The sequence below is a fragment of the Littorina saxatilis genome, linkage group LG10, assembly GCF_037325665.1.
Source record: "Littorina saxatilis isolate snail1 linkage group LG10, US_GU_Lsax_2.0, whole genome shotgun sequence".
NCBI lineage: Eukaryota > Metazoa > Mollusca > Gastropoda > Littorinimorpha > Littorinidae > Littorina > Littorina saxatilis.
The window spans coordinates 11,309,773-11,336,431 of NC_090254.1; the positions used below are offsets into that span (position 1 = coordinate 11,309,773).

General features: G+C 41.2%; 1 protein-coding gene across 3 annotated transcripts in view; it reads left to right on the plus strand.

The window, feature by feature from the left end:
• Position 1: 1 nt before the first annotated feature.
• The window catches only part of LOC138978152 (eukaryotic translation initiation factor 4 gamma 1-like), a 59,317-nt gene continuing 32,659 nt past the window's right edge, over positions 2-26,659 (plus strand). The window contains exons 1-9 of one of the 3 annotated variants that reach the window (XM_070350806.1): positions 2-63; positions 209-325; positions 6,885-6,928; positions 8,732-8,799; positions 8,916-9,005; positions 12,755-12,829; positions 17,091-17,273; positions 25,012-25,308; positions 25,570-26,404. In XM_070350806.1, the coding sequence (XP_070206907.1) occupies positions 273-325; positions 6,885-6,928; positions 8,732-8,799; positions 8,916-9,005; positions 12,755-12,829; positions 17,091-17,273; positions 25,012-25,308; positions 25,570-26,404 (1,645 nt within the window). In that variant the 5' untranslated portion in view covers positions 2-63; positions 209-272. The remainder of the gene's footprint in view (positions 64-208; positions 326-6,884; positions 6,929-8,731; positions 8,800-8,915; positions 9,006-12,754; positions 12,830-17,090; positions 17,274-25,011; positions 25,309-25,569; positions 26,405-26,659) is intronic. The other 2 variants (XM_070350807.1, XM_070350808.1) reach the window with 2 other exon arrangements.

Here is a 26,659-nt window from a genome sequence, read left to right on the forward strand (position 1 = left end):
CTGTTAACCCGGAAGCAATCCGAACATACACGAGTATTGCCGAATGCTAACTCCTGTTAGAAGGTACGGTACGATAGCCATATTTGCGATATATAGTCAAATCAGCCACCATCCCCTCACATCATGACCATCTAGGCTTATTTTATTCGTTTTATTGATTGTTCGATTCATATTCTTATTTCTGGTATCCATCTTTTGTTTCTTCTAGGAGTATGCTTTCCCAAACATCCTTGTAAAAGTCCACTAGGACTCCGAGGAACAAGAGCCAGATAATGAACATCAGAGGGAAATCCTCGCCTGTTCAGAGTAATATACGCACAGTACCGTATCCTTTGATGAAATACAATGATTGCTTTATCATTTTTACTAATCTGTCTGTTGCAGTCTTAACATTTTTTATTTCAAATCACTTCCTATTTCGACATACCATGTTCAGACCCATACGCGTTCTGTCTGCTCTCAACGTGCATTCTAGCCGTCGTGTTTCCTGTGTATCTTGCACCTTACTGAATGAGATCTGCATGTAAACTGTATGTAATACCATTCATGTTGCTTTATTTTTTGTTCTTTTGATCCCGCATGCAGAATTAATAACATGGGTCTATCTGTTCGGTGTAGGCGGGGTCGATGTCAGATTCCCAAGTAACGCACTGTCATGTTGGCTTGGCATGTTGTGCTCACATGACAAAATGCCGCAGAAAGTCAACGAAGACGCTTAGTTGAGGTTAACAGACGGTAATTGTAGATTGATACGTCCTCCCTAATTCAAGTTTTGTGATATGTAAAGTAGTTTTGATACAAACTGTTTTCAAGGCTACTGCGTTTTACAAATCTAGTCTTTCGGCCCTCAGCGATCGTCACTGACACCTGACCCACAGAAAGGAAGAACGTTGCCTTGGACAGAAATTAACATATGGTTTTGTTTACTCACTACTGAATTCGTGTAAGTCTTTGCGCCTAGGTGTGGTTAACAAAACTTATGTCGGCTCATATGGAAGATAGATTGTCTTTCTGAGTAGATCCCATTGACTAATAATAATATTGACCAGTTGATATTTTGAGTTCATGCTATTCTTAGACTACATAGTCACCTACTTACACATTTAGACTTTGGGGATACCAGACAAAGAGATGCTTTTTTTTGTGGTAGAAAACAACCTAGATGATCTTGTTGTGTAGATGTTACTGGACAAGTAAGACACACTCTTCCGGACTTTGGTTTAAAGTTAAACTCTTGGAATGAGGATGATGTATCCAGGTAACTGTGACACACTTTTGGTTTTTCTGTAACGTCTTATTAGATATTCTTTGTTAGCTGCTACTAGGTTGACTTTTGTGTAGAAATTGCTGTAACTACAATGTAACTAAGAAATGTACAAACAAGCTACTGCTTTCTGTTTATTTTTTTCCCCATTTTTTTTTCTCCAAACATTTTGTTAGTACAGTACATCAATCAATCAATAGGAAGCTTCAATCAATAGGAAGCTTATATAGCGCGTATTCCGTGGGTACAGTTCAAAGCGCTTGTCGAAGAGTTGTCAACACAGGACTAACAAAGAAACTAACATCTACAGACGGACACGAACCCTATCACACACTAGCAAACCCTGATAAACATACAACAAACAACTGTTTAACAACAATGTACACATCAATAGCTAGGTCCAAACAAAATAATATTAAGCACAAAGAAAACACCTCTCACAGAGCACAGCACAAGAATGTACATGCTGGTTCAATAGTAGCAGGCAGTCATCTTGTATTATGATGTTCAACAATGTCCCATTCTTTAATTCTTAAGATGTTGTGTTTGGCTTGATCATCATTGAATGATTGATGGTATCAAATAACAAATGACTTGAACAGTTATAACACGTACCTTTCTATAGTAATGAAATTAGAGTTAATTGCTAGTTGGTTAATCACACTTCACAGTAGGTTCTCCTGGCAAAATTAATTTGCTGAGGGAAAATTGTGGTCATTGAAAAATAATAAAATAGTAAATAGTTGTCAGGCTTGATCAAGCGACCTAATGTCTTCTCAGTTTGGGTACAACACTGAATATGTTGTGCACCATTTTTGAAACGCTGTCACAAGGTCACTTGGTGCCAAGTTATGTAGTCTGATGACCGACTTGTCACTTGCAAGATCAGGGCAGGGGTTGTAAAAATTGTGAACTGACTGTTTAAGGTGCAATATTATTGGTTGTGCAGTTACAAATATATTTTTCATTTTATTGACTCACATGCAAAGCAAAAGTGAGTATGTACTCACCCGAGTCGTCCGTCCCCCCCGTCCGTCCGGCCGGCCGTCCGGAAAACTTTAACGTTGGATATTTCTTGGACACTATTCAGTCTATCAGTACCAAATTTGGCAAGATGGTGTATGATGACAAGGCCCCAAAAAACATACATAGCATCTTGACCTTGCTTCAAGGTCAAGGTCGCAGGGGCCATAAATGTTGTCTAAAAAACAGCTATTTTTCCCATTTTTCCCATTTTCTCTGTAGTTTTTGAGATTCAATACCTCACCTATATATGATATATAGGGCAAAGTAAGCCCCATCTTTTGATACCAGTCTGGTTTACCTTGCTTCAAGGTCAAGGTCACAGGAGCTCTTCAAAGTTGGATTGTATACATATTTTGAAGTGACCTTGACCCTGAACTATGGAAGATAACTGTTTCAAACTTAAAAATTATGTGGGGCACATGTTATGCTTTCATCATGAGACACATTTGGTCACATATGATCAAGGTCAAGGTCACTTTGACCCTTATGAAATGTGACCAAAATAAGGTAGTGAACCACTAAAAGTGACCATATCTCATGGTAGAAAGAGCCAATAAGCACCATTGTACTTCCTATGTCTTGAATTAACAGCTTTGTGTTGCATGACCTTGGATGACCTTGACCTTGGGTCAAGGTCACATGTATTTTGGTAGGAAAAATGTGTAAAGCAGTTCTTAGTGTATGATGTCATTGCTAGGTTTAGTTATTTGAGGTCAAGCATGTGAGTCGTATGGGCTTTGCCCTTCTTGTTAGTAGAGTAGTTTTGTTTTGAACAAACAGAAAGCAATGACAGTTGATTGAACTGTCACACTCGCAGACAAGGTGATTAGAAATGACCACATTGATAATGTAGTCCACATTATTTTTTTTGTACATGTATAGTAAATGATGTTGATGAGTTGCGTGAAAGTGTGTTTCAAACAGTTATGTTGAATTTGATGGTTGCAGTTAGTTGCAGATGTTTTAAGAATAGAAGCATGTGAATATTGCATTGGTCAGTGAATCAATGCTGCATATTAGCGCAGTGTTCTGTTAGTTGTTGCCTGTACATTCTTTTTGTCTTTCTTTCTTTTTCTGTTCACTTTGTTCCCTGACCTCTGGGGTCATTTTTTACATTTAATTAAGTTATGACTAAATGTTTTAACCTTTGCCGTGCTTCCTGGGTTCACCTGTACCCAGAGACACACTAAAATCATTGTAACTCTGGAACCATTAAAGGTATCGTTTTGAAATTTTAAGTATCTCTCACACACCTAATTTGCTCTCTGTCTGCAAATTTTTAGTGTGTACATGACAAAACATCAGAATTAATTGATTATGATAATTTACATAAACACTACCGATGGCGCGGGTTCACACATACCCATACTTTTAAAGAGTAGTAGTGATTGTAACTATCCCTCTGCCGACGGCGCGGGTTCTGCTACACCCATAATTACCAAAGCGGCGGAACAGTGTCTGTCTGCCTGTTTGTCTCCAAGAGACTGTCTGTCTCTCTGTTTGTCTGTCCGTATCTCTCTGTCTGTATGTCTGTTGTCAGTTGCTCTGTCTGTCTGTCTGTCTGTCTGTCTATCCGTCTATCCGTCTATCTGACTGTCTGTCTATCTGACTGTCTGTCTCTGTCTCTCTCTCTCTCTGTCTGTCTCTCTCTCTGTCTGTCTCTCTCTCTGTCTCTCTCTCTCTGTCTCTCTCTCTCTTAGTCTCTCTCTCTGTCTCTCTCTCTTAGTCTCTCTCTCTGTCTCTCTTTCTTAGTCTCTCTCTCTCTCTTTCTTAGTCTCTCTCTCTTTCTTAGTCTCTCTCTCTCTTAGTCTCTCTCTCTCTTTCTTAGTCTCTCGCTCTCTCTCTTTCTTAGTCTCTCTCTCTCTTTCTTAGTCTCTCTCTCTCTCTTTCTTAGTCTCTCTCTCTCTCTTTCTTAGTCTCTCTCTCTCTCTCTCTCTCTCTTAGTCTCTCTCTCTCTCTTTCTTAGTCTCTCTCTCTTTCTTAGTCTCTCTCTCTTTCTTAGTCTCTCTTTCTCTCTCTCTTTCTTAGTCTCTCTCTCTCTCTCTCTCTTTCTTAGTCTCTCTCTCTCTTTTTTAGTCTCTCTCTCTCTCTTTCTTAGTCTCTCTCTCTCTTTCTTAGTCTCTCTCTCTCTCTTTCTTAGTCTCTCTCTCTCTCTCTAGCTCTTTCTTAGTCTCTCTCTCTCTCTCTTTCTTAGTCTCTCTCTCTCTCTTTCTTAGTCTCTCTCTTTCTTAGTCTCTCTCTCTCTCTGTCTGTCTCTCTCTCTCTGTCTGTCTCTCGCTCTGTCTGTCTCTCTCTGTCTCTCTCTCTTAGTCTCTCTCTCTGTCTCTCTCTCTTAGTCTCTCTCTCTGTCTCTCTTTCTTAGTCTCTCTCTCTCTCTTTCTTAGTCTCTCTCTCTCTCTTTCTTAGTCTCTCTCTCTCTTAGTCTCTCTCTCTCTCTCTTTCTTAGTCTCTCGCTCTCTCTCTTTCTTAGTCTCTCTCTCTCTTTCTTAGTCTCTCTCTCTCTCTTTCTTAGTCTCTCTCTCTCTCTTTCTTAGTCTCTCTCTCTCTTTCTTAGTCTCTCTCTCTCTCTTTCTTAGTCTCTCTCTCTCTTAGTCTCTCTCTCTTTCTTAGTCTCTCTTTCTCTCTCTCTTTCTTAGTCTCTCTCTCTCTCTTTCTTAGTCTCTCTTTCTTTTTTAGTCTCTCTCTCTCTCTTTCTTAGTCTCTTTCTCTCTTTCTTAGTCTCTCTCTCTCTTTCTTTGTCTCTCTCTCTCTCTCTAGCTCTTTCTTAGTCTCTCTCTCTCTCTCTTTCTTAGTCTCTCTCTCTCTCTCTTTCTTAGTCTCTCTCTCTCTCTTTCTTAGTCTCTCTCTCTCTCTTTCTTAGTCTCTCTCTCTCTTTCTTAGTCTCTCTCTCTCTCTCTTTCTTAGTCTCTCTCTCTCTCTCTCTTAGTCTCTCTCTCTCTCTTTCTTAGTCTCTCTCTCTTTCTTAGTCTCTCTTTCTCTCTCTTTCTTAGTCTCTCTCTCTCTTTCTTAGTCTCTCTCTCTCTCTCTTTCTTAGTCTCTCTCTCTCTCTTTCTTAGTCTCTCTCTCTCTCTCTTTCTTAGTCTCTCTCTCTCTCTCTTAGTCTCTCTCTCTCTTTCTTAGTCTCTCTCTCTCTCTCTTAGTCTCTCTCTCTTTCTTAGTCTCTCTCTCTCTCTCTTTCTTAGACTCTCTCTCTCTTTCTTAGTCTCTCTCTCTCTCTCTCTTTCTTAGTCTCTCTCTCTCTCTTTCTTAGTCTCTCTCTCTCTCTCTCTCTCTCTCTCTTTCTTAGTCTCTCAGTCTCTCTCAGTCTCTCCCTCCCCCTCTCCCTCCCCCTCTCCCTCCCCCTCTCCCTCCCCTGCAAGAGGTCGGTGAAGGGAGAAACTCGATGCAACCACTGAAGTAGCGCTGTGGGTTTCCCTGAACCCACCCCGTCGTTAGAGAAATAAACGGTCAAAACCCTCTTTCAAATGTATGGGTTCAGACAAACCCGCATCGTCGTTAGAGGAATAAACGGTAAAAACCCTCTTTCAAATGTATGGGTTCAGACAAACCCGCATCGTCGGGAGTGTGTAGTCAAAAGCGGCATCCGGCAAAGGTTAACATAGAGGGGGGAATCGAGACGAGGGTCGTGGTGTGTGTGTATCTGTCTGTCTGTGCGCGTGTGTGTGTAGAGCGATTCAGACTAAACTACGGGACTGATTTTTATGAAATTTTACATGAGAGTTCCTGGGAATGATATCCCCGGACGTTTCGTTTTCATTTTTTCGATAAATCAAAATGTCTTTGATGACGTCATATCCGGCTTTTTGTAAAAGTTGAGGCGGCACTGTCACACCCTCATTTTTCATTCAAATTGATTGAAATTTTGGCCAAGCAATCTTCGACGAAGGCCAGACTTCGGTATTGCATTTCAGCTTGGTGGGTTAAAAATTAATTAATGACTTTGGTCATTAAAAATCTGAATTGTAAAAAAAAAAAATTATAAAACGATCCAAATTTACGTTATTCTTCATCATTTCCTGATTCCAATAATATATAAATATGTTATATTTGGATTAAAAACAAGCTCTGAAAATTAACAATATAAAAATTATGATCAAAATTAAATTTTCAAAATCAATTTAAAAACACTTTCATCTTATTCCTTGACGGTTTCTGATTCCAAAAACATAGATATGATATGTTTGGATTAAAAACACGCTCAGAAAGTTAAAACGAAGAGAGGTACAGAAAAGCGTGCTATTCTTCTCAGCGCAACTACTACCCCGCTCTTCTTGTCAATTTCACTGCCTTTGCCATGAGCGGTGGACTGACGATGCTAGGAGTATACGTCTTGCTGAAAAATTGCAGGGCGTTCAGTTTCATTCTGTGAGTTCACAGCTTGACTAAATGTATTTTCGCCTTACGCGACTTGTTTTCTTTTTCCAAGAGTGTGATTCTTGATCTTACTCTTGCAAAGGGATGTATGTCCGGATCAGTCTTGAGCACTTGAATTTTGTTTTCAGTGTTCATTGTTGATGAGTTTTCATGATTTTCTATGCATTTTATCATTGTGAATGAACAAAAAAACAGGCAGAAAGTACCTTAACCACAGTAGTACTGGTAGCGCACCCCGTGGCCAGACGCCACCACCACAACTACGTGAGTATTTTTTATTCATCACATCCCTGACATTACCATTGCATTGTTTTTCTTTTCTTTTTTGCAGCCATATGTTGCTTGTTTGCGCTATGTTGGAATTACCATGTGTTGTTTGTTGTATTTACCACAGTGCATATGTTTGAGTACTTTGTCTGGACTGTTGCTTGATTCCCCCCCCCCCCCCCCCACACACACACACACCCACCCCCAACACAGACAGATTTTCATTGCCAGTAGTGTGCTGTATTCAGTGGTCAGCGATAGCAGTACACTGGTGTACTGTGCTTAAATCCAAGGCCCGAGTACAGTTGCTGTGTTAGTTGGACTGGCTTGAGTGGTGGGACTGCCACAATAACCACTGCTGACCAGCGGGGTGTCTGACCGCTGCAGGCATGTGTTAGGCAATGTTACCCTTCCACCACTGAGGAGTTTGGGGGGGGGGGGGGGGGTGGCGGGCGGGAGGGAGAGCGGGCAGTCAAGGGTGAAAAGTAGGTCTTATCTGCTGCTTTGTCCGGGAACCTCTCACAACGAAACAACATCATTGCTATCGGTCTGCTGTCAGCGACTGTATCAGTGTATGTCAGTGCCCTCTAAGGCTACTGCTCTGTGGATAATTCAAACCAGCAGTGCCTTGGCTGTGTTGTGTATATTTGACCAACAGTTTCTCCTTGTCATGATGAGAGCACATTACATGTATGACAAATCACCAGGAGTAGCAGGTTTGTATAACAGTGAGTGACAGCAATATCCTCTTCCTCCTTTCTGATCCTTACTAACATCCCCCATCCTGTGTCCCTCTGCACTTGCTTTCTATGAAACTGACACTTTATCATGGAAAAGAAACCATCCAAGACTTTTTGAGTCACTTGAGAAAAAGTGACTCTATGTAATCGGTCAGTGTTAGTCTGTCCGGCCGGCCGTCCGTAGACACCACCTTAACGTTGGACTTTTCTCGGAAACTATCAAAGCGATCGGGCTCATATTTTGTTTAGTCGTGACCTCCAATGACCTCTACACTTTAACGATGGTTTCGTTGACCTTTGACCTTTTTCAAGGTCACAGGTCAGCGTCAAAGGAAAAATTAGACATTTTATATCTTTGACAAAGTTCATCGGATGTGATTGAAACTTTGTAGGATTATTCTTTACATCAAAGTATTTACATCTGTAGCCTTTTACGAACGTTATCAGAAAAACAAGGGAGATAACTAGCCTTTTCTGTTCGGCAACACACAACTTAACGTTGGGCTTTTCTCGGAAACTATAAAAGTGACCGGGCTCAAATTTTATGTGAACGTGACTCATTGTGTTGTGAATAGCAATTTCTTCCTGTCCATCTGATGCCTCATATAATATTCAGAACTGCGAAAGTGACTCGATCGAGCGTTTGCTCTTCTTGTTTTTATTGTGGTTACTCATGTCATGATAACTTAAAGAGTGTATGGTGGTTGCTTTTAGAAAACCGTTTTTGTGAACATTTCGTTTTGAAACTCTACCTCATTATCATTATTTTTATGAGTTTTAGTAATTGACAGTGTTTAAGTAAATAATGGTAGTAGTGTAGCAAGAACTTAAGTGTTTTTAAGATTTGAAGGCTTTTTTTTGAAAGGATATCACAGCCGAATGGTTATAAACATGGTTCAATGTGGGAAGTTCTATTTTGATTGAATCTGGGAAGTTCGGTAAGAGGGAACCTTTATGCACTTCTTTGAATGATTTGGGGAGAAAAGTGTGCTAATAAGTGTTTGGGAGTGTGTTAAGAAGTTGAGACACATTGTACTAATGAGGTGTGATAATGTATCAGGTGGGCAGTTTGAAGACCCATCACATTTCCATTCCTACCAGGCTGCGGCTCCACCTCTTCAGGCGCAGGTAAGTTGTATACAATACAACACAACTTTATGATCTGATTGTGGATTCAAACAGAATTTTTTCTCACATGCCATGGCTTTAGCTGTGACTTTATAGGAATGATGGTTTGTGTGCAGTACCTGGACATGAACAAATCCGCGCCTGGGCGGGTATCGGGACAAGGCCTTCCACAAACGCAGGCCTATAACGTTCCGCGCCCTCCGCCTGTAAGTTTGCTTCACTAATGTTGCTGTTTGTTTGGAATTTACAGACGGGCGAGTTTTACTCTTAGTTATGAGCAAGTCAGGCTAGAGCAGCAGATGATTTATTTCTGATTAATATTTCACATGACGTAGGTGAGTCATGTGAGCATTTGCTCCTTGTTTTCTTTTGTTTTGTTATGTTGCTTGTTTTGTTTTTGTGTTCTATTTTATGGTAGGTTTCTTTGCTTTTGATTTGTTAGCCTGTCCTTTGTAAGAAAGTTTGAGGCTTGTGTAGGCAGAAACAGTAATTACTTAGAAATAATGTCAAGTTAGTCCAGAGAGTGGGCATCTTATATAATATCTCTGGCAGAATCTGGGCAGTTTTGTTGTTTACAATCCAGCAAAAGCGGGGGCTCAGACTCTTCATACAAACTACTCCAATCAGATAAGCACTGCTCACCGCATATTGTTGCAATTTGCATTGTGAATGAAAGCTATGCACTCGACTTTTTAAACAAAGGGGACACAAACACTTTTATAAGAAACAGTCTCTGTGCTGTTATTGTTATGGCAACAGAGTAAACATCTTGGATTTCATGCGCCAACTAATCCTTCAGCTTGTCTTAATGAAAATATGTTATGTAGTTTGAAAAAGGAAAGCGGATGACACTTGTTTGAAAGTTGAATAATCATTTAATGTCAGTTCCGTTTCGCTTGAGTTCTTAGGCCAAAAAGAAAAATATGTCTGTTGCCGGTAACATCGCCGAAAAAAAAAAATTTTTTTTTTCACGGCGTCATTGGCCGCCATGTTTTTTTCGCTTGACGACGGAAACGGGAGGTAAGTCAAGTCTCTTTGATTGGGAAGTCTCATCGACCGATTACCTCCCGAATTTTTTTTTTGTGTGTGTGTGCGAAAAGCGAAAACATTTTTTAGGGTCGGCGCTTAAAAATAGGGTCGGTCGGGTTACCGGAAACAGACATATTTTTCTTTTTGGCCTAATCTTATTCTGCTTGATAAACTGCTTAGAACTGTAGCTGCTGTGTGAGTCACCGTCTTGTGTGTGTGTAATTTCTTTCACTTGATGTCCGTCTTAACAACAGATACCTTGGTGATCACCACAGATCTGTTCAGGCTTTTACATTGGGTATGGGCGGGGATGTAGCTCAGTCGGTAGCGCGCTGGATTTGTATCCAGTTGGCCGCTGTCAGCGTGAGTTCGTCCCCACGTTCGGCGAGAGATTTATTTCTCAGAGTCAACTGTGTGTGCAGACTCTCCTCGGTGTCCGAACACCCCCCGTGTGTACACGCAAGCACAAGACCAAGTGCGCACGAAAAAGATCCTGTAATCCATGTCAGAGTTCGGTGGGTTATAGAAACACAAAAATACCCAGCATGCTTTCTCCGAAAACGGCGTATGGCTGCCTAAATGGCGGGGTAAAAAACGGTCATACAATTGGGCACAATTATACCAATCTGCTAAATTAACTCTTAGCCTCCTGTGTGTGACCTGGGAAGTAACTACCTATTTCAAACTTTAAAGGTACTGAACTTGTCAAATCCAGGTGCACGGAGCCCCTGGGGCTTTTAGTCATACCTCAGGCAGCTATCCGTTAGAAAAACTACCAAGTTTCATTGACTTGCACCCAAAGAGTCAAGAACTGCGATTTTTTTTACTAATTAATTTCGTACTCGGACCCGGCTGGTCTTGACCTATTTTATTATCTAAATTTAGATCAGGTAGATCACCGCATCATGCACAAAAAGACACGTCACTAGCAAACAATGTCAGACATCATGAGTTTGTGTAAAACAAAATGGAGGCCGGAATCACTCAGTTGAATCGAACTCCGACCAAACACCACGTAATAACTAGGTTAATTTATGCACTCGCGTGAACAAGAAACTGTCGAGCTTCACAGATGTCGTCGTTGGGTAGTTTTGGGTTTGTTTTACTACCATAGGAGGATTTTTGAATTGTAAATGCACTCAGCTGCAACAAAAACGCAAAACGAAAGCTGTGAGCTGCACTGTGCCTTCAAGATATCCTAGCAAATTTACCACTGGTAGTTTTCTGAAATTATAAACACTCAGACTTTGCAGGAAGCCGGTAGAAATGGAAACAAATCTGTGTCATATGTAGCATTGTGTATAAAGGTCGTTTCCGAGATCTGCATATACGTGGGTTCTCGAGCGTCGATATTGAGCGCTCTGGCAAGAAAGGGATAAGGCCAACAACAAAAAAGTTGTATGTTTCTGGTCACCCGACCCTACCTAGTTTTTTCACGCCGACCCTAGACTTTTTTTTTATTGCATTTGTTAAAACAAAAGAGAAAAAAAGCGTCAAAACGAAAGTAACAGACGGCAGACACAAGGGGGATAACCCCGCTTCCCTTTTGTCTCATTTGTTTTGAAATGTGTTGTTTTTGACTCACATGCGAAGCAAAAGTGAGTCTATGTACTCACCCGAGTCGTCCGGACGTCCGTCCGGAAAACTTTAACGTTGGATATTTCTTGGACACTATTCAGTCTATCAGTACCAAATTTGGCAAGATGGTGTATGATGACAAGGCCCCAAAAAACATACATAGCATCTTGACCTTGCTTCAAGGTCAAGGTCGCAGGGGCCATACATGTTGCCTAAAAAACAGCTATTTTTCCCATTTTTCCCATTTTCTCTGAAGTTTTTGAGATTCAATACCTCACCTATATATGATATATAGGGCAAAGTAAGCCCCATCTTTTGATACCAGTTTGGTTTACCTTGCTTCAAGGTCAAGGTCACAGGAGCTCTACAAAGTTGGATTGTATACATATTTTGAAGTGACCTTGACCCTGAACTATGGAAGATAACTGTTTCAAACTTTAAAGTTTTGTGAGGCACATGTTATGCTTTCATCATGAGACACATTTGGTCACATATGATCAAGGTCAAGGTCACTTTGACCCTTATGAAATGTGACCAAAATAAGGTAGTGAACCACTAAAAGTGACCATATCTCATGGTAGAAAGAGCCAATAAGCACCATTGTACTTCCTATGTCTTGAATTAACAGCTTTGTGTTGCATGACCTTGGATGACCTTGACCTTGGGTCAAGGTCACATGTATTTTGGTAGGAAAAATGTGTAAAGCAGTTCTTAGTGTATGATGTCATTGCTAGGTTTAGTTATTTGACCTTGACCCTGAAGGTCAAGGTCATGTAAAGGTCAAGCATGTGAGTCTTATGGGCTTTGCATAGTAAGTCCAGTCTCTTTGCGTCACTGTGTAGTTATTTTCTACCCTGACAAAAAAACAAAAAAAAATCCCTATCTACCTACCCTATTTTTTGTAGCCATTTTACCAGAAACATACAACTTTTTTTCTTGGGCCTAAGTCAGCTGCAAACGCCTACATTACACAAAGCATTAAGACTGTCGGTTTTTGATAGCTTTCAGGTGAAAGGAGGCTCTTACCTTATGTAAAACCGTGGACAGATCTGTGTCACTTTATCTTCCAGTAGGTATTAATTTAGTTTTACTAAAGCCTGCTGGGACACAAGTAATGGGTTAGTGCATTTGTAAACAGGAATCGCTTGACAAGTGGCCCCCTTCATCCCCCCCTTCCTCGTCCTGATATGGCTCTGCGTAGTCGGCTGGACGTTAAGCAACAAATAAATAAACTGTGTCACTTTACATGATCATTCATACGGCAGGGAGATATTCTTTAAACAAAAAAATAATTAGCGACCTGAGGTTCTCAATTTCTTTTTCTTCTGTCTCTTTTTCTGCTTGGCAGCAGGCTTATAACCACCTTGTAGCAGATGCCCAAGATCAGGCTGCTGCACCAATGGCGTGGAATGCGCCCCAACAAGTAAGAAATATAATGCACTCACAACATAATTTGCAAAGTGAAAGAAATGGTAAGAAAGTATCATCCAGTCAGCAGCATAAATAACCATTTTCCATTCCATTTCTCTCACTCTTTTGCTTTGTTTTGGCTCGATTGTGTCCTGAAGTAACCCCTCTTATTATAAATACATTGCAATTTGCTAATGCTTAGCTCTTTGCTATTGTATGTCACAGTATGAATTAGGCTTGTCTTTAAAACCATACAATGTAACATCTGAACATAGGTTTTGGATTTTGAGCGTTCTTTTTTTTAGCTGGTCTGTATGGTACATTTGGTGTAAATAATCATGAAAAAAGAGAAACTATCTTTAAAAAATGTTTCTGGTCAAACTTACTTAAAAATCATTGCAGAGGAAGGTCATTAGGTAGGATGATTGTATTTTTTTTAAATTGAGCGAAAAAGTTGTGTTTGATGTAATTAAATTGTACTTCTAAGTTAAAAAGATCCGTTTGGTGTAAATGAAATTCTATCTACTTGCCCAAACAAGTTTTGTCACAGTCTTTAAATAATGCCATAATAGACAAAAGTGTGTGTTTTCTTATACCCCAGACACCTGGTAGTTAAACTATGGTCACAGGATTCCTAGTGCTTGCACCTGTTGTCTTGTAGAGAGACTTAAGTGAGGCCTTCTGACAAGGGTGTAAATGTAACATACATACTGAGAATACTTGAAAATGACAATGAATTTGTTTTAGAAATTAGAGACAGAAGATAACTTATCAGTGCTTAAGAACAACCAGCAGGACCAAACCTTTGTTTCAACATGAAAACAAGCACACTGAATGACAAAATTTACCTTAGAAGGACCACTGTTGGGACATTTTGGTGTAAATATAACATACCTCACCTTGTTTTTTTTACTGAGACCATATGCAGCACATAATAATGCTAAAACAAGAGGCGAAGCCTTCAAGGCTCACGTAAGAAATCGACAAACAGTAACACAAACTCAATCACTTCGTCACACATACACACACACACACACACACACAGTAAGCGGCATAGGTGACACTGTGCAAGAAAGCGAGACACTAGATCTAGATCTGAATGGCCGATTTCGAAGAAAAAAACTAGTCTCGGCCCGCTCGGCAAAATAACAATGACCGAGACTTTCAGTAATTCCTTCGCGTGACGTCTAACCCTCTTACGTCATAATGTGACGTCTTCAAATGTTGTGACGTCTTCAAATGTTAAAGTTTCTACCACAGACATACATACATACATACGCACGCACGCACAGACAGACAAAAGTTAGCATCGCATAGGCTACATTTACGTGAGCCAAAAAAACAACACAGAACAGTCTGTTCAGGGTTTATGAGCTAAATAAAAGAGAAATTACCCTTCAAATGGACCTGCAGATCTTCGGAGCCTTCTGTATGTTACTTTACACCATCCTTTTGTGTAAAGATGTACACACAACCAACAAGTCGCGTAAGGCGAAATTACTACATTTAGTCAATCTGTGGAACTCGCAGAATGAAACTGAACGCACTGCACTTTTTCACAATGACCGTAGTCCGCTGCTCGTGCAAAACGCAGTGAAACTGACGAGCCTGTTTAGAGCGGTAGTGGTTTTGCTGTGCTGCATAGCACGCTTTTCTGTACCTCTCTTCGTTTTAACTTTCTGAGCATGTTTTTAATCCAAACATATCATATCTATATGTTTTTGGAATCAAGAACCGACAAGGAATAAGATGAAATTGTTTTTAAATCGATTTCGGAAATTTAATTTTAATCATAATTTTTATATTTTTAATTTTCAGAGCTTGTTTTTAATCCAAATATAACATATTTATATGTTTTTGGAATCAGGAAATTATGAAGAATAAGATCAACGTACATTTGGATCGTTTCATATAAAAACAATGTAATTACAATTTTCAGATTTTTATTGACCAAAGTCATTAATTAATTTTTAAGCCACCAAGCTGAAATGCAATACCGAAGTCCGGCCTTCGTTGAAGATTGCTTTACAAAAACCGTCTGGGGATATCATACCCAGGAACGCTCATGTAAAATTTCATAAAGATCGGTCCAGTAGTTTACTCTGAATTGCTCTACACACACACACACACATACACACATACACACACACAATCACATACATACACCACGACCCTCATCTCGATTCCCCCTCTATGTTAAAACATTTAGTCAAAACTTGACTAAATGTAAAAAGGCACAACCATTAATTTAACCCTTTATTTTGACTTGAGACAGGTAGCTTAGAACAAACAAGTTAGAAATACTGTTTAACTGAGGTGAGCATAGCCCATTAAATGTAAATTCAGTACATTGTACTTGCTGTTTGGTGTAAAGTAACGTACAGGTCATGGGTAAAATGAACATTTGATACAGTAGTGGAGTACCAACCTGACTATTCTATCGTGAAAAGGATTTGTTATGATTTTTTGTTTGTAACTCACAAAACTGCAGACAAAAATAGTGTAAAAATATTTAAAGAGGGTGATTCGATAATAATTTCTACACCACTGACAATGCTGTTTTCAAATTACGTAATAACCTGATGATTGAGGTTAAGGTTTGCAAAACAAATGATAGAACATTTACTGGAACCTTTTCTGCACTTCCATAAAGAATTTTATTGTTTTAAAAACAGTATAAATAGGTAAATGTTGGATTGTATCTTTGAGTCTGAGCTTTGGTGTAAAGTAACTAACGGATAAATGATTTTGCTTATATTGAGACTTTCAAGTGTTGCTTTAGTACAGATCAACTCTACATTCAGCCATCAAGCCATTGGATAGTGAAACGGTTGCCTACAGCTGAACCTAAGAAAATGACAGCACCTTAAAATTATGTCATGGTGTAAATGTAACATACAATCATTTGTGCTTTATCTGCAAATATTTGATAAACCAAACACTTTACTGTTAAATAAAATGCTGCAATTGAAGGACAGGAGTACCGATATGGTTATTCATGTAAATTTAAGGAGGGTTAAAAAAGTCTAAAAATTGTAACACTTTTTAGACTTCTTGACAGATTCTTGTGTACATGAATTTGCAGTTGAGACGGGCGCAGTGGCGCAGTGGTAAGACGTCGGCCTCCTAATCGAGAGGTCGGGAGTTCGAATCCCGGTCGCTGCCGCCTGGTGGGTTAAGAGTGGAGATTTTTCCGATCTCCCAGGTCAACTTATGTGCAGACCTGCTAGTGACTTAACCCCCTTCGTGTGTACACGCAAGCACAAGACCAAGTGCGCACGGAAAAGATCCTGTAATCCATGTCAGAGTTCGGTGGGTTATGGAAACACGAAAATACCCAGCATGCCTACTCAACGAAATCGGAGTGAAGCTGACTATGCTCTCAGAGTATAGTGTGGGGAACCCAAATGGGCAAACGAGCTCACACGTAACCAGACAAATCTGGAACGCTGAAGAAGAAGAAGAAGAATTTGCAGTTGAATTTATGACTATGCTACACTTAAACAGCATTTGCTACACTTGGAATTCAAAATTGCTACTCTTGAGGCTTCATAGTGGTTGGTAGCTCTGTATCGCTTTAATTTGAAACATGTTTCAGACCTGATTACCCTTACGATTTTGGCGTAATTTATTACGATTTTCTGCAAAGAATACGCCATTCCGCTATTCGTGTCAAGACTACGATTTTCATTAAATTTTTTATTTTTTTTAAATTTTTTTTATCAATTTACATGTTTGGCATTGGTTTTTTCAATGGCAAAATGGGGTGAAAAAGCACAGGACTGACCAGAGATCATGTCTGTCTGATCAGACGCTGGAGAGCCTTATTCTAGTGGTGAAGTCTCGCCCTCACTCATTCGCCAAGCGCAAGTACAGTAGAGAAGCGCTTGACACACTGAAAAAGGCCTACTACGAGCAAAAGAAAAAGAATCAGTGATGCATGTGCTTTTGATGTGATCTTCTTTGAAATTATGATGACTACAAAAACTGACTGATGTGTTTTGTTTGTGAATGATGGATATATGTGTATGATTGCGTTTCGCAGACACAGTTGTCATATGCGTTGTAATTGGCGACGAATGCTGGATGATTACTATTTTTGTGCCAAGATTACTATTTTGGGGGCTGAGCATTACTCCAAAACACTTAAAGGGGTAAACAGGTCTGAATTGTTTAAATGCTCCTTGTTGTCCTGCCCAGAAATGTGGAAGTTATGTAAACGCATTTGTATTCCAATATTGATCCAGTGTGCAATGTAGCCTGTGTTTTTGCAGAATTATTTCATGCGGCCACAGCGGATGCCTTCCGTGAACAATGGACAGGTGCCCGGCGGCAACTATGCACTCATGGCCGGCTTGCCCACCAACATGCCTTTCATGGCCAACCAGATGCAAGGCTATAACGGCAGCAACCTTCAGAACCCCAGTCAACAGTTTATGGTCAGCAACCAGTTCATGGTCAGTGCTGCAGTCGTTTGCATTCTTTGCATTGCTTCATGGGTCAGGGGGGTTCAGGCATGGGAATTCTCTTCGGATCTGAGGATTTCCGAGAAAAGCTACACATTTCCGAGAAAAAATAAATCCTCTTCCGAGAAAACAACATTCAAGGGAAAAAAAAAATCAAGGATCAAAAATCCAAAAACAATCTGCTTAGTATGACCAATGTCCTCCATAAAACCATCCCTTCTTTTAGTGAGATTCCGCCCGCGTGAGTCACTTTTGCAAAGAAAGAGTAAGTGTGTTTAAATAATATTTATTCAGTTTAAGGATTACAAAACATGTATTAAATTTTGTCAGTTTTTTTGCTGTGTTAAGTTCATGAAACATATCCCCACAATGCGCAAGATTGCACAGATTTTAAAGTAGATATCAGAAAAATTCCGGGGGGACCCCACTAGTTTTCCGAGATTTTTCTTTCAATCAATTCCCATGCCTGGCTGTTATTAATACCTTACAGGTCCTATGTCACACGTTATCAACAGTGTACCGAAGCTCTCACGTCACTTGATGTACTTGTCAAATGAAAGAATGGCTTTCGCGTTTTCTTCCTTAAAACAAAAAAGCAAATCAATTCGTTCCCTGGTTACAATGAATCAGCTTTTGAAAACTAATTATACAAAGATTTTGTGGGGTTGGTAGTAGTCCGAAAAGCTTCTAGAAGTAGACGAGAGGGTGCTGATGTGTGTGTGTGTGTTTTTTTGGCTCACGTAAGTGTAGCCTATGCGATGCTAACTTTTGTCTGTCTGTGCGTGCGTGTGTGATAGAAACTTTAACATTTGACTGAACACCGAAATACTAATTTTATCGGGTTATTATCCAAGCAACAGCTTCAAAGTATTGAAGCAATGATCAACATTTCGTCGGCACGTATGTAGTTAAAGTGTGTATCCAAAGAAAACAGGTGGTGGGGGGGTTTGGGGGGTTAAAACAGGTGACTGGTTTGTGTTGTGTGTGGTATGTAGACCAGGTCAGGGGTCAAGGTTAGGTCAGATCGCGTGAAGGATTGTGGTATAGATTCACTTTTCAGTTCTAACCGAGCTGCATTCGCCGATTCGGGGAAGACGATTTCACATTGTTCGGTTTCGTAGCGGCTCCAGAAAAATAGATAAAGAAGATACCAAAGGAGATTTCCTACAGGTTGATCTGCACAGCGTGTTTCCAGTGTCTGGCGCAGTGTCGATCTGGCCATCTGGCAGTCTGTCCCCGTAAGTAGGCTACAGACAGACAGATCTAGATCTAGCGTCTCCCACTCTTGCACCGTGTCACCTATGCTTACTGTGTGTGTGTATGTGTGACGGAGTGATTGAGTTTGTGTTACTGTTTGTCGATTTCTTACGGGAGCCTTGAAGGCTTCGCCTCTTGTTGGTTAGGTTCTGTTATCTGTGGGTCAGGAGTTTGTGTCAGTACTGGCAAGTGAAGGTCGCAATGGCGGTTGGTTGAACGGAGCTCGATGACTGTGAGGATTTTCGTTAAACTACAGTGCAAGGGAAGCAGTATGGACTCTGATATTGTGCACATCTAAACGTTCTACACATGTGGTCAATTCTCAGTGATTTTTGACGTGATGCAAGTGAGTGCTCTTTGTTAAAATCGAATTGAAGTGTTACTGATTCGGGTCAAGAATGAACTGTCATGTGTAGATTAGATATTGCTCGTGCAATGTAAAACTAAAAGACCACTGCACGCTTCACACCTTTCAGGCATGGGAATTGTCCGCCGAACGGCGGATTTCCGCCGAATTTTTTTTTTGTTCCGCCGAAAATGCAAAAGTGTCCGCCGAAAAAATAAAGGGGGGAGGCACACAAAAAAAGCACCGGTTACTTTGGCCTTTGCGCAAAAGCCCGCGAAAACTTTCCGTACTTTGTTCACGCAGTGCTACCACCCGCCTCAGTTATTGAACTTTTATGTTTGAAAGTAAACCAGATTGCACAGATTGTGTTACAAGTTACATTTTCCTGTTTGTCTCAACAGATCAATTTTTTTTACAAATTTAAACCATATAATACATGTATATATTTTTTTTTTCAAAAAAGCAAAAATTGGTACATGTTTGTACTAAAAACTCTGATTCTAAAAACAAAATTTAATGGCAAATTTGGAGCTCAGATGACACCAGATTGCACCATCTGGGTTCTTTGGAGAAAAAAAATTTCCGGGGGGGCATGCCCCCGGACCCCCCTAGTAAGGCTAGGCGCTTCGCGCCGTCGACTTGACGCTTTGCGTCTTCAGTTATACATTTTCCGCCTTTTTCACAATTTTCAATTCCCATGCCTGACCTTTCCTTGTCAACAGTGTGGCCTACTGACCTAGTGACCCATTGCTAAACAACATTCACGCTTGTACGTGTCACGGAGCCACGGTTTTCAGTCGCCAGCTGTAGACAATACCCTTGCAACACTCTTGCAGTGTCACGGAAGCGCGCGTGTTCTCAGCATTGAGTCTTTGTTCTTAGACTTAGTTCGTCCAGCGTCTGCGTGGCAACTTGTGATTGAAGTGAAACATGGAAAAGAAAAAAAGAGTGCGAGATTCAGATAGTGAAGAGGAGACACCAGCTCTGTCACCAAAGAAGAAGAAAACTGTTACAACAGTGTTGATGTTTCACCTTACTTAGCTTGTTAATAAATAGTAATTCCCATTCAACTGCGTCATTGTGTTTCAGTTTGTGTGCTTTGTGAGTAGAATTATGTCTTGAACTGTCGTTACAGCTTACTACTGAAACATTTTAAAAACGACTGAAATTTGGTTTGTTTACTACTGATGAGTGTTTTGAGTGTGCACAGGTCTGGTGGGGGTCATGTTATGCAGACCTGTTTATCAGTATGATTTGGGCGTATTTTGTACGCCAAATTATTATCGGTACGCAAATATGCGACACGCACAAAATACGCATAAGAAAAAGTCTAGAATACGTTTTCCGGTGTTGGTTTGCTGATTACGGGATGGTACAACTGATACCGGTTTCGTTGAAGGGAGATAACCATGACAGCGAGTCTTCAGCTGTGGAAACCTTGTTCAGTTGTTGGCACGTGCGATCGACTGGACAATCGTGGCAAAATGAATCGGTAAAATGTGCCAGTTTCGGATGACTGTACCAAGTCTAAACAGCAGAAGCAGCAGATTTTCTTGGAGAAATATAAGAAAGAGCCAGGAATTGTGGAGTCTACTATGGGAAAAAGTCATGCACGCTGCAAGTATTGTAAATCAGATTTCTCAGTTGCCCATGCTGGGAAATATGACATCGAACGAAACTGCAGTTCCAAAACTCACCTGGACAAGGTTGCTGCAAAGAAATCCGCTGAAAGCTGCCAAGGAATTATGAAGTTCATTCCCGCAAATCAAATCCTGCCAGAAGAAAAGGCTGTAGTCCGTGCTGAAGCAATGTTTTCTGAGATGATTGTAAAAATGAACTTGCCACTGTCAACCGCAGATGTTATTTCACGAACTTCATTATCAATCTGTTTGGAAGACACTGGTTATAATGCTATAAACTGACAGGTAAATAAAATTGTTTTATCCCTGTTGTATTGGAAGGAGTTAAATTCTGAAGGTGTTCACAAGACATGCTATTCTTACACAAACACGTTTGCACCCACGCGTACATTTTCCCTAGCCGATATGGCTTTGCTTGCAAAGTACACCAACTTTTTGAAAAATACACTCAACTTTTTGGGAAAGTACTCTTGCCTCGGGTTTAGGGTAAGCAGGTCTGGTTATGTGGGTGTGTGTGTGTATGTGTTTCTGTGTGTGTGCGAGTGAGTGGGTGTGTGCGTGTGTGTATGTGTTTCTGTGTGTGTGCGAGTGAGTGAGTGTGTGTGTGTGTGCATGTGAATGACTGGGGGTATGTGCCATGTTACGACGCATGTCTGTGTGCGAATCTTTTCATTGCTTTCAATACTTAGATTCGACTTTGCCGTGTCAATTCACTGTTAACATGTAATGTATCCAAAGCTTTGTCAACATCGTTGTAATATAAGTATGTATAGTCTTATAGTGAATGCATATACTTTTGTTTATATGTCTTCACCCTTGTCATGCTCACTTCGTTTTACTTTCTCATTTTTCATGATCGTACAGGCTACAACTAAACTTACACCACATTGTCCAACTCTTGTGTTCATACTTTAATACTCAAATGTACATAGCTGTGCCTAATTCAAATGCTACTCATATTTCACCCTGCTGTACAAAACATGCAATATGGTGTATTTGACGTAGAATGTCTTCACAGCCATCCTTGTGACCTATTCACTTACCTGATATCACCATCGTATCCATTTACTTTACTTTGTCTTGAAAACACATTTATTCTTTATTCTTACCTCCTCTCCAAGCAGTCAATGCTAACTTTCCTTCTTACTTGTGTTCTGTATAAAGTCATGCTCTGTTTCCCCAGAGGCTATGTGAGAGCTAGCCCCTGTCCCTTGTGCAGCCACTTTTCCTGTTGTTCGGTTGTGGTAGAGTACCACCGTTTCGGCTCAGGATTTTAAGCGTGTACTTCAGAGATGCCATTACCTAAATGCCTGTTGATTTTATAACTTCCTGGGCTAGAGTCGGTGGTTTCTGTTCCAAGGCGGCAACTCTTTCACAGAAAGTATTATTTAACAATGTTCTTGATGCTTGTATAGCAATAGCCATAGTTGTTAGAAGAAGCAATGGTGTGAATTTAGCTATCGTATTATGGTCTCAACACTTCGACTATAGTTACAGTCCCGACGAATCGCAACAAAATAACTCTGAAAAGGATTCAGTAAATATTAGCAACCGTGAAGTGTGCTTGATTCTTATAAGTTATATATAAGTGATCTTAATAACTATCTAGTGATGCATCTTGTGACTGCGGAATCCCGTCCGAATCCGTAAAACACTTCATATTCGATTGTCTAAATTATCGCGAAGCACGTCAAGAAACATACATACCCTCCCTAATCACATAATTCACCTCCCCCACCTTTTAAACGGAGACGGACAGTATTCTTTAGATTTGAACAGGAACATTTTTTCCACCGTAGACTCATTCATTGAACGTTCAGGCTGCTTTGGGCAAACCAGAATAAATGCTCTACAACTTTAACTTCTGCACATCTCCTACCCATCCCTCTTCTTTTATTCATCTTCTTTCCCTCCTTCCTTCCTTTTACTGTCTTTCTTTATAATCATCATGCAACGTTTATTACGTTATTAATAGATTTGATTTATTGAGACAAATTGTTCAGCCGTTACCGCCTTATGTTGTACTGTCATGCAGGAACACCACTAAAAGCTTCTAGCGTGTTGCTGTTTCTGTGAACTTTGTATACATGTCATGATTGTAACCTTTGTTAAAATAAACTTACGTTTAAAAGAAATCCACTGTTTTTCTTATCTTGATCAGCTGGTGTGTACATCGGTAGGTGTGCTGTTGAACTTGTAGTGATGACGATTGTCTGCGACCTCACAAATCTTTATACCTAGGCTCTTATCTGAACTGCACTGAATGTTGAGATTTTTCACTCAGAGACGACCGTTTTGGGGTAGCTGCCTACTTTTTAATCTCGACTTCAAAAATGTCTGACAAAGAGGTATGTTCTTAAAAACAAACAAACTCGAAAGCCATAGTACTTTCTGAAATGAGTCTTTTACGTGGTTGTGTTTTTGATGTCAAAGGAATTACAATTCCCAGGATTTGTCGCTAACCAGTTGGTCAGTAGTGATATACTTGAAAAATACCAACCCAACCCATAACCTGAATTTGTAATTTAAACATCGAAAAAACTTTGCGACATGCAAAAAGAAATGTTCATGCAGACATAGAAAGTGTGATTAATGAATGATTCAGAAATTGAAGTAAAGTAGAGAACGTGAGTGATGATGAGAACAGCTTAAATAAACCAACCGCAGACGCCAAACAACATCGGTGCATACATAGTACCTGGGTACAAGGTTTAGGCCAGGCCACAGTTCTAAATCATCAACACATGAACGTTTGAAATGCATTGTCGAGTGTCATGTATGTCAAGTGACCCATCAAAGCGCCAGTCAAGAGAATAAAGCGACTCATTATTTTGTCAGGAGTATCATAGACTGACCCATTAGATTTGAAAGTGGCATGTTGATTTTATTCTAGAGTGATCAAACAACCTATTCTGTTTTGATTCTTGTTTAACTCCTGTAAATAATATTCCTGTCACACTAGGGCTGCGCGGCGTCCAAGTGTGACAGGGGTATTCCAAAGGTTTTAATGGTGGCATGGACGAAATGTCTAGTTTTAAAAGTAAAATCTTATGTGGGAAATGTTCAATTTTTATGTCAAATGTATGTTTTAAAGCACCTTGAGAGGGCGGGGATGTAGCTCAGTCGGTAGCGCGCTGGATTTGTATCCAGTTGGCCGCTGTCAGCGTGAGTTCGTCCCCACGTTCGGCAAGAGATTTATTTCTCAGAGTCAACTTTGTGTGCAGACTCTCCTCGGTGTCCGAACACCCCGTGTGTACACGCAAGCACAAGACCAAGTGCGCACGAAAAAGATCCTGTAATCCATGTCAGAGTTCGGTGGGTTATAGAAACACGAAAATACCCAGCATGCTTCCTCCGAAAACGGCGTATGGCTGCCTAAATGGCGGGGTAAGAAACGGTCATACACGTAAAATTCCACTCGTGCACAAAAAAAACCACACGAGTGTACGTGGGAGTTTCAGCCCACGAACGCAGAAGAAGAAGAAGCACCTTGAGTGTACCATTGGGAAGTTAAAACCGTGATAGAAGAATGTATTATTTTGTTCAAGGATTAGTTTTAGAAAACCTGCAAGGTGCTTGATGCTATCTTGTCTTATGTGATTGTAAGTAAAATTTGTGGGCGGGGATGTAGCTCAGTCGGTAGCGCGCTGGATATGTATCCAGTTGGCCGCTGTCAGCCTGAGTTCGTCCCCACGTTCGGCGAGAGATTTATTTCTCAGAGTCAACTTTGTGTGCAGACTCTCCTCGGTGTCCGAACACCCCCGTGTGTTCCCCCCGCGGGTTAGGGGGAAGAATTTACCCGATGCTCCCCAGCATGTCGTAAGAGGCGACTAACGGATTCTGTTTCTCCTTTTACCCTTGTTAAGTGTTTCTTGTATAGAATATAGTCAATGTTTGTAAAGATTTTAGTCAAGCAGTATGTAAGAAATGTTAAGTCCTTTGTACTGGAAACTTGCATTCTCACAGTAAGGTCATATATATTGTACTACGTTGCAAGCCCCTGGAGCAAGTTTTTTATTAGTGCTTTTGTGAACAAGAAACAATTAACAAGTGGTTCTATCCCATCTCCCCCCTTTCCCCATCGTGATATAACCTTGAACGGTTGAAAACGACGTTAAACACCAAATAAATAAACCCCCGTGTGTAAACGCAAGCACAAGACCAAGTGCGCACGAAAAAGATCCTGTAATCCATGTCAGAGTTCGGTGGGTTATAGAAACACGAAAATACCCAGCATGCTTCCTCCGAAAACGGCGTATGGCTGCCTAAATGGCGGGGTAAAAAACGGTCATACACGTAAAATTCCACTCGTGCAAAAAACACGAGTGTACGTGGGAGTTTCAGCCCACGAACGCAGAAGAAGAAGAAGAAGTAAGTAAAATTTGCTGGTAATGGCATGGTAGCGTCTGTGCATAATTTGTGTACCTGGTAGCTGTAATACTGAACTTGCTGAAGATTCACACTGATGTTTTTGCACACGTTGCAGGGGTACCAGCAGCAGAGGATGCCGTACCCTGCCATGCAACCGCAACCCCAGCAGATGTACAACATGGGGTACGGTGGCCCTGCTCCTGGCGGGGGCTACCCCTTCTACCAGGCCCCGATGCAAATGGCCAACACCAGTCGACCCTCCTCTGCGGGGCCGCAGGGTGCAGGGGGACCCGTGCCGAAGCAATCTCGTAACAGGAATATCTTGAAACTGGAGGACCCCAATACCGGAGAGGACGTGACAGACAAAGTGTTCAAGGCAGCAGCGACAGAGGATACAGATATAGAAACCCAGGTCAGTAAGCACACTTGAGAGTTGTCAGGCTGAAAGTTCATTTTTCTAAGGGCCAAGGGTACAGTTTTTAATCAGGAAGATTTTGACATTCAGACCCAGAATTTGTTGTTTTAGACTCGCGGATAACTAAAAGATAGCTTATTTTATCCTGGTTCCCATAGGGGAAGAAAATGTTAAAAGCACTGATGTTACATTTTTCTGTTGTATTGAGCAGGTAAGAAGATGCAATGCTGACATTTTGTCTTGACACTTTTTCCACAGGCTCACAGGAACGCTGTGACTCTGGAGTTTGCGACCAAAGTGGCCATCCTAGCCAACAACAAAGAGTCTGACACATCTCATGAATCTCAGCCTGCGTCTCAAGGCCCAAGTGCTGAGGCTCCTGTGCTGTCAAAGCCTGCTGCTGAGCCTGTCACAGTGGCAGCACCAGCAAGCAAAACACCGCCAGCACAGAGTGTGGCTCAACAAGATGACCATGCAGTCCTGAACGGTGAACCTGACCAACAGAATATACTACCGGCTCACAGTGTAGAAGTCCGCCCAGCCCCTGCCGCCCAACCTGCCCCTACGCAAACCCCCACCCCCACCCCCACCCAAACCCCCGCCTCCTTTACCGTGCCTGCCAGTGCTCAGTATGAAGAAGCCAAACAACAACCAGTAGAGACAGTAGCTGCTGCAGCCCCGAATGTGCAGACCCCTCCTCCGGCCCAAGCGGCAGCTCCAGTTGTGCCAGTCGCAGACACTGCCCCCAGTGTGAACTTTGTTCCTGCCAAGGAAATGTCTCCCGCACCGGTGCTTCAGAAACCCGCTGCTTCTCCGCCTGCTGCTGTCGCAGTAAAAGAGCCTACGCCACCTCCGGCAGCTTCACCTCCGGCAGAAGCTGCGCCAATAGCAGCGGAGCCAGTGCCCGCAGCGGCGGAGCCAGTGCTCGCAGCGGCGGAGCCAGTGCCCGCAGCGGCGAACCCAGTGCCCGCAGCGGCGGAGCCAGTACCCGCAGCGGCAGAGCCAGTGCCCGCAGTGCCGATGCAGACCACAGCTGTCAGTGCTGCGGACGCTGCCTCTCTCATTGGGGACAGCACTCCAGAACAGGAGGCTGGTGAGTGCTTTCCCTTACATCACTGTGTTTGTGTGTACGTGGTTTCTTGTGTGTGTGTGTGTGTTCTATTTGTCCTGTTTGTAGAAGAATGCAAGGCATATATTAAAGTATGAAATAAAAAACAGTAAGACTAAACAGTGTATTTTAACAATGCAAGAAGTGTGACATTTCCGAGACGGATATGGTGCAACTTTTTAGGATAATCGGTCAAAGGTTTTTATTTTTTATTTTTTTTACATGTGCTGTAAAGTTGCC